General features: G+C 32.3%; 1 protein-coding gene across 1 annotated transcript; it reads left to right on the top strand.

Annotated features, from left to right (window-relative positions):
• The first annotated feature begins 6,511 nt into the window (after positions 1–6,511).
• Positions 6,512–8,942, top strand: LOC137835297 (uncharacterized). Its single transcript, XM_068643746.2, has 3 exons — positions 6,512–6,826; positions 8,055–8,260; positions 8,460–8,942. The coding sequence occupies exons 1-3, from the start codon at positions 6,737–6,739 to the stop codon at positions 8,719–8,721; spliced, it is 558 nt and encodes a 185-aa protein (XP_068499847.1). The 5' UTR covers positions 6,512–6,736; the 3' UTR covers positions 8,722–8,942.
• Positions 8,943–9,213: the final 271 nt, after the last annotated feature.

The raw sequence follows: 9,213 nt of genomic DNA, 5'->3' as shown, positions 1-9,213 counted from the left end.
TGTTCTTTCTATGGAAAATTGGGTCACAATGAAACCATATGCTTTAAGAAAAGTGGTTTTCCTAACCAAGATGGTAAGGGATCAAGATTTGACAGTAATAACAGAAAGGTTTGTACCTATTGTAATAAGATTGGGCACATTGTAGATGTCTGCTATAAGAAGCATGGATACCCCCGGGTATAGATCTCAATATGGTAATTTTTCCCATGCCAACAATGTTGTTGCTCAAGAAGACACTATTGGTGGTCAAGATCAGACTAAAAACGATGGTAGTGGTGACTTTCGAATTACCCAAAATCAGTTTCAAATCCTTTTGGATTTTGTGAAGAATGTAAATGTCTCAAATAGTCAAACTCAAATGAACCAGGTTGGTTCCATTTCTGCTGATCCTTAGGATCAAAATTCGGTTATGACAGGTAATCTTTATAGATTCAAAAATTGTATCTTCAATAAGCATGCTTGAATTCTGGATTCTAGTGCAACAGATCATGTTTGTTTTGCCCTATCTAATTTTGCTTCATATAATTTTATTAAATCCATTATTATTAAACTTCCTAATGGAAATTTTGTTACTACTTCCCACTCTGGTACAATGATCTTCAATGATAAATTTGTTCTTAAAAATGTCTTATATGTACCATATTTTTCTTTTAATTTGATTTCTATATCTCAATTGACTACATCTCTTAAATGTGAGCTTATTTTTTCCCCTAGTGAGTGTTTGATACATAATTCATAACTAAAAATAAGATTGGTACAGTTGATGTTGTGGCTGGTCTATATGTCTTCAACAAAGTTGACAGAAATATTCTAAGTTGTGCTACAAAACAAACGAATATTTGGCACCTCAGAATGGGTCATTCTTTGGAAGAAAGGATAAAAGTTCTACAAACTTATTATCCCCATATTAATATTGATAAAAATTACATTTGTGATGCTTGTCATCAAGCAAAACAAAGAAAGCTTTCCTTTTCCCTATGTGATACTAGAACTGTTCAGTCTTTTGAATTACTTCATATTGACATTTGGGGTCCTTGTTCTGTTGTTTCAATGCTTGGTCATAAATTTTTTCTTACTATAGTTGATGATTTTACTAGATATACTTGGATTTTTCTCATGCATAATAAGTCTAAAGTCAGGACTAATGTTACCAATTTTATAACTTATGTTGAAAGTCAATTTTCTACTAAAGTTAAAATCATTTGTACTGATAATGACATTGAATTTTCCATGCATGATTTCTTTGCATCCAAAGGTATTATCCTTCAAACTACTTGTATTGAGGCACCCGAGCAAAATGGCATTGTTGAAAGAAAACATCAACACCTTTTGAATGTCACTCGCGCTTTACTTTTTCAATCTAGTCTTCCTACTGTTTTCTGGTGTTTTGTTGTGCAACATGCTGCATTTCTTATTAATTGCATGCCTACTTCACTGCTTAACAATGTCACTCCATATGAAAAATTATACAAAAAGTTGTGTGATATTTCTCATCAGCGTGTTTTTGGATGTTTGTGCTATTCTTCTTCCATTCTTGCTCATAGAAAAGAACTGACAGTTGTGGTGTTCTTGGTGTTTTCCTTGGTTTTAAACCTAATACAAAGGGTTTCCTCCTTTTTAACCTAAAAAATCACAAAACAAATTTATCCATAGATGTTATTTTTCATGAAAATTGTTTTCCTTATTACTCCAAATATGTACAAAACAATGATTCCAATAGTCTCTCTTTGCCTATTCCTAGTCATTATGCCAAGACTTATGATGATCTTTGTTTTGTTAGAATTGTAGGTCTTAAACAAGAGGAGGGGGGAATTGTTTTCAAATGTTTTGAAGGTATGAAGAAAGTCAAAGAAGAATCAAAGCCAAAGGACTCAAAGAATACAATAAGAAAACAGTTTTAGTTGATTTCTAGAAATTCAACCGGTTGTTTTTACGATTCAACTGGTTGTTTATATTAGTAGAGTGTGAAAACAACTAAAAACATATATGCAAGAGTTAAGGGAGAGAAAGAATCACACAAGCAATTTTACACTACTTCATTCTTAAACCAAGAGCTACATCTAATTCCCAAAAACCTTTGGGCATCCACTAAGTAATCAAAAACCAGATTACAAACACACAACCACCAAAGAAATGATCTTGATCCCCTCAAGAACACAGACTTCCTTTGGCACACCAAAAACACACCACGAATCAGAATACCCTTTGACTCTGTGAACAAAAGTTCTTACAAAATTGCAAATCAAGAAGAAATAGGATTGATCACACTTGGTACAAATCAAATCAAAGTACACAACAAGTCCTACTTCACTCTTAGAGAAATATCCAAAGCCTTAAGCAATCTTGGAGAAAAATTGATTTCAAAAACTGATCTTGTAAGTCATATGCTAGGAGCGTATAACAAAACATTTGTACTCCAATTAGCAGTTGAAAACATTTATTATAAAAGTCAAATCAGTTTCAAATCATTTAAAGCAGATTTAACAAACTTAACAGAATTGTGTTAAGACGGTTAAAAAAAAGTCGGTTGTTTTGTCGAAACAACCGATTGAATTGGTTTGACAACAAAGTCAACCAAATTCAAATCTACCAAAACCAGTTTTAAAAACCTTAAGTATGAAACAACCGATTGAAACAATAAAACGACTGGTTGTTTTTCTGCTTCTTCATAAAACCCTATTTTTAAAAAGATTTGAATTAAATCAACTTTTGGATTCTAACTAAGAGTGAATTAACAAATTCAAACTACCCCATAACACACCCAACTAAGCTACAATCAGCCTTCAAGCAATCCATGGAGATTTGGAGTCATCAAAGCTCTTCTTCAACAATTTAACTGCAATCTGAAAATAATGTTCATGATGTTTTATTTGATGATACTGTTAAAACTAATGCTGAGATTAAACAAAATGAGAATGTTACTACTTAGCAGAAGAATGCCAACTTATTTACAAGACCTTGAGGTATCCAATATCAGTAACAACACGGTAAATACTAAATACCTAATTCATTCTTTTTTAAATTACAATTCTTTGTCTAATAATTTCTAACATACAATCATGCTTATTTCATCTACTAAGGAACCTCGAAATTATGAGGAAGCTGTTATGCACCCATCCTGGGTCCAAGCAATGAAGGAAGAACTTAACACACTTGAAGATAACAAAACCTGGTCTATAAAGTTAAACACAAAGCAGATGGCTCTAGTGAATGCTACAAAGTTCGCTTGGTAGCAAAAGGCTACACTCAAATCGAAGGACTTGATTTTTTGGACACTTTTTCTCCTGTAGCAAAGTTAACCACTCTTTGATTACTTCTTTCCTTGGCAGCAACTCACAACTGGACCTTAAAGCAACTTGATGTTAACAATGTTTTTCTACATGGGGAATTAGATGAAGAAGTATATATGGTTTTGCCTCCAGGACTTCACTCTTCATCTACAGATATGGTTTTTCACCTCAGAAAGTCGCTCTATGGCCTCAAACAAGCAAGAAGGAAATGGTATGTTAAACTTTCAAACTTTCTAGTTTCTCATAAATATAATATTTCCATTGCTGACCATTCTTTGTTTTTGAAACATGATGGCAATTACAACAATTTTGGTCTATGTGGATGACATTTTCCTAATTGGGAACAACCCCATGGAGATATCTAATATAACAAATTTGTTGAATAATTACTTTCATATAAAAAACCTTGGTGATTTAACTTATTTTTCTAGGCATTGAAGTAGCACGCAATGCCATTAGCATCCATTTAAGTCAAAGGAAGTACGCCTTGGATTTACTCAAAGACACTGGAATGCTTGGTTGTGCTCCTATACCTACACCTATGCTTCACACATCAAAACTATTAGAAACCAAATGTGTCCCTCTTATGACAAGGAAGCCACTGCATATAGGTGTCTCATTGGACATCTTATCTATATAACAAATATGCGGCCTGACATATCTTTCTCGGTAAATCTCCTCAGCCAGTTCGTCTCCAAATCTACAAATGAGCAACACTAAACAGTCATGCGTGTTCTTCGATATCTGAAGAATGCTCCTGGAACAAGTATATTTTTTATAGCCAAACTCTTATTTAATTAAAAGCTTATAGTGATTCTAATTGGGCAACATGTCCTGAAACTAGAAAATCTATAACTGATTTTTGTTTATTTGGGAGAATATCTTATTTTTTGGAAATCCAAGAAACAACAAACTATATCAAGAAGTTCATCTGAAGTTGAGTATCATGCCCTGGCTTCCACCACCAGCGAAATTCAGTGGATCACATATCTGCTAGTTGATCTTCACATTAAGCATCTGCAACCAGTCTTGCTCTATTGTGACAATCAAGTTGTAATTCAAATTGCAAACAACTAAGTGTTCCACGAGAGGAAAAAACATATCGAAATCGACTATCACGTGGATCACATATCTGCTAGTTGATCTTCACATTAAGCATCTGCAACCAGTCTTGCTCTATTGTGACAATCAAGTTGTAATTCAAATTGCAAACAACTAAGTGTTCCACGAGAGGAAAAAACATATCGAAATCGACTATCACGTGGTGAGGGAGAAACTCAACACTGGGCTTCTCAAATTTCTTCCAACATCATCCTCTCTTCAAGCTGCATATTTCTTCACCAAACCTCTTCCTACAACTTAGTTCAACATTTTGTTTTCCAAGCTGGGAATGAGAAACATTTACTCCCAACTTGAGAAGGGTTGATAAAATATTTCCTTTTTCTTTTTTTTATTCTGTTTTTTGGTCTATTTTTATTATTATGTTGTGGGTTTGTTATTTTTTTTGTTGGGTCTGTAATCAGTTTTGGCTCATAAGCTCGGTTAGTTAGTTTTGCATTTCTTTGAATATAAGACATTGCTTTACTCTTTCTTATCACTCATTGAATAATATTTAATTTTCATACGACCGTTCTTATTCTTCTCTTCTCTATTCTTCATCACTTCTTTGCTTCTTTCAGAATCATCAGATTTTTTTTCTCAATTTTTGTAATTGTCGCTGATATCTGTAAATACCTTATAATTTTTTTCATCTATAAATAGTCCAAATTAAATGTGAGTAACATTCCTTATATATATATGTACAAAGAAGAATGTACTTAGAGAAAAAAATATAATTATAATTATTTTTCTGATAGATTAGATTCGATAGTTCATATCATTTAGAATTAGGTTAAAAATCTTTTAGATATTTTCCTTTTAACTATTTGAAATGTGTTTTAATAACAAAATTATTATAAAACTCTGAATTTTATACAAAGATTAACTTTAATAATATTATTTCAACAGATTTAAAGTCGACATAATTATTAATTAAAAAATATTGAAATTATGATTAATTTTGTTGAATATGTGTTTATTTTATTACTATTTTTAATCATTAATATTCTTAATACATAATAATTTAGAATGTTTCTTAATTATTTTCTTAAATAAATTAAACCCACCCACACAAAGACAGTGGTGATCTGTATCTTCTGTTCATGGAAGGAATAAGAGATTTTTTTTTTCTTAAAAAAGAAAAAGCTTATTAACTTTTTGTATGCCGTGGAATAGAATCATCTTCCTTCCATTCCACCGCTTCATTTCTTCCTTCACTGTTACGTAATTCTCTTCCGATAATGCCCTCACCGACAACCACTCCTTCACTCTTACATGTATGCTAAATTACTATTCTACCCCTTCTTCAATTTTTCAACCACCGTCGGTTTCTCACCGACCCACCAACCCTCTGGTTTAAGGGTGGCAATACCCCCATTCGCACGTTATTTATTACACTTTAATATTCAATCTCAAAATTAACAAATATAAAAAAATTTAGCAATTATAACAAGAACATTGAACTAAATCTTGCAAATTTATTCTATTTAGAAAAATTATAAGTTAAACAAATGTATTTTATTATAAGGATTATTGAATTTAGTGATAATACTTCAAGTAACTTGAAGTGAGAACAATTATTATATACTTTATAATAATATTAAACACTAATTTAATAACTTAGATTATGACTAAATTCATATATAAAAAATTTAGTTTTCTTATACTACCATTGTGAATTTTTTATACATTGAACTAATTAAAAATTATATTAAAGTACATTTTAACAAAATTGTTAAAAAAAATAGTTATATCATGCATAATAATTTATGTGTAGATAATAATACAAAATAATTATATTTGTAATCCATTCAAATTAAATTTGTAATATAGAGAGAGACATTAATTCATCCTTTATCTTCCATATTATTCTCTTTTATGAATTTACATCATAACATTTTTAGTATATACCACATTGTGATTATATGTATACATAAGCAACTAACTAATGGGGTTGTTTTGTCCAAATTAAATTAAAATGTGTATCTCCATTTTTTAAGATAAAAAAAAGTTTATCATCTTTCCCAAGCAATCTTATGATTTGGTGAGTAATCTTTGTATTAGCAGGTAAAATACCTATTTTCATATATTAGTCAACTGATGCAACGTCCTTTTCTTTTTCTATATTATTATTTTCCATGCCACTTTTAAATTTTTAAATTTTTAAGTATCTTTGTTTTTTGATATTTTTTTGGGTAATTTTTGCTGCTTAACTTGCACTGTCAAGGAATCCAGCTTTCTTTATAGTTGCCAAGAACATTGAGGAGGCAACAGAACACAACACACAGAGAGAGAAAGAGAAAAATCAACATTGTTTTGTTCTTCAGCAACATTCTCTGCTCACATCCATGGCTTCCAAGCTCTTACTCGTTACTATCTTCGTTTTTGACTTGATTGCTTTTGGACTGGCCGTGGCTGCTGAGCAGAGAAGAAGCACAGTGAGTTTTCACTTTTCAATTCACTCTTTTTTTCTCTAAAGCCGAAGCAAAAATCTGGGTGTGAGTTTAGAGATGTTTTTTATTTATGGGTTTGAGAAGAATAGAGTGATCAATTAATGGATAAACTCAAAGATCATTTTTTTTTTCTGTCTTTCTTGATTGTGGATGAAACGAGAAAATGTGGGCAAAGCTTGAATCTTGTATATTTCTTTGGGTGGACTAAAATTTGGAAATTTGTTATTGGGTTTATCACATGTTAGCGTAAAGGCTTCAAAGAACCTAACTCTTAATTTTAGAGTTCCTAGTTTTTTTTTTCTTTCTGATTTGGGCTTACCCAGATCTGTTTACTGTCAAAAGTGTGATCTTTCTTTTAAAATAGTTGTGAATGTGATATGAATACATTTTTCAATAAACTATCTGTAATTGTTGCTGTTGGCATTCCATGATATGCCAAATTTTGAACCTTTTCTCCCTTGGGTGAAGTGCTTCATTGATGTGATAGGTTTTGTGATTTCTCTGGTTATGTTTGTGAATAGAGATCCAGATCTGTATATACATGTTACTGTCGTGTTTGTATGCAAGAGAAAAGTTCTGTGATGTGAAGCCTCAGATCTCTCCTTTTTCTTCTTTTAAACCTCAAGATGTATCAAATGTAGGAAAATAGTTCGTTGGAATTGTGTCATTGAAATTCCACTAGGAAACATTGTGAATCTGTTTTTGGTTGAAGGTGCCATATGTTCTGCAATAGCTTTGAACTGTACTTGCATATTCATATGATCGGTTATGAATTTATGAGTACTTAGCTAACTCAGGTGTTTCCCTAATGCATAGTGGCAACTAATGAATGCTTAGAACTAAGCATTCAAGGGTTTTCTTTTTTCAACTCTGGTTGGTAACTCGTGGTTCAGGCGAAGAATATTTAGTTATACAAAACCAAAGACTCGTTTAGTTTTCAAAATTTTCACCAACTGATTGTGAAAATGTAATGGCAATCCCTTTAGCAGTGAGGAGATATATGATCATAATTCTTCATCTGGAAAGAAATAAAGTTGTTATAGATTTGAGGTTTGAATATGGTCTCTTGTAAATTATGTGAACCACTCACTGCTAGCCCACTTCACTCCTAATGACTTACAAGTGATGATTTTATGCTTAAGATGCAATGTTTTAAGTTTTAACCTTTTTATCTCCTACATAACAAAACATCTATCTTTGCTTGAATTGGCAGGCTAAGATTGTGCAGGACAGCGATATGAATTATAATTACTGTGTGTATAACTCTGATATAGCTACTGGCTATGGGGTCGGAGCATTTTTGTTCCTCTTGGTTAGTCAAGTCCTGATAATGGTGGCAAGCCGATGCTTCTGTTGTGGGAAGCCTCTAAACCCTGGAGGCTCAAGGGCTTGTGCAATAGTCCTTTTCATAATCTGCTGGTATATTATCATTCTTCAAAGAACTAACAATAGTGAATTATAGATATCAAATCTTAACAAAATGTAGTGTGTTAAGACGTTTTTATATCCTGTAAATTTGATTAAACACCATAATAAACTGAATTTACATTGCCTTTTATTATGGTATTGAACACTTGAACTGATATGATAGCATTTGTTGGGAAACTGTCTCCATCAGGGTGTTTTTCATTATAGCCGAGGTGTGCTTGTTGGCTGGATCAGTGGAAAATGCGTATCACACCAAGTACAGGACCTACTTTGGGGACAAAAGCCCATCATGTGAAACAGTTAGGAAGGGAGTTTTTGCTGCTGGTGCTGCTTTTGTTTTCTTCACTGCCATTATTTCTGAATTCTACTACATCAACTACTCAAGTGCCAGGGAAAGCTTCCAACCTTATGGTGGCGGGGAGACTGGTGTAGGTATGGGAACCTACAAATGAGCTTGTTAGTTAAGAATTTTAGAGCCTGGATTTTGTTGCATTTGTTGTATTTACAGTTTAGCTACTTTACTAGAATGAATGTATAAGTTGTACCTTAGTAATTTTTTGTTGTTACCTGTTGTGCTATGTTATGGGTGACTGATTCATTGCCTCTTTTTTACATTTTTGGAGTTCTTTGTCATGTATACATATATCAACAAGACAAATAATTTCTTCATTTATATTGTTTCAAATGTTAGTAACTTCATGGTAGAATCAATTTCCTTAAAATTTTTTGTAGTTTAACATGTGATGAATTTCACACTCTTGGTGGTTTAGAGAACCTTGTACATTAACATTCACATGTAGTAGTACATCAGGGGGCATAAGGCAGCTGCTGCAGCCTGCAAGTTTCAGTTTATAGCATGTGCTACTATTGCCATGTTAGAAATTGTCATTAAAATAATAATCTTCAATAGTATTTCAAATGGGTTTGGTTCCACATTGTTTGGT

This window comes from Phaseolus vulgaris, chromosome 5, assembly GCF_051622355.1.
Source record: "Phaseolus vulgaris cultivar YP4 chromosome 5, ASM5162235v1, whole genome shotgun sequence".
In the NCBI taxonomy this organism is placed as follows: Eukaryota; Viridiplantae; Streptophyta; class Magnoliopsida; order Fabales; family Fabaceae; genus Phaseolus; species Phaseolus vulgaris.
The sequence above is the reverse complement of the archived record's forward strand: the minus strand, read 5'-3'. Positions and strand labels throughout refer to the sequence as shown.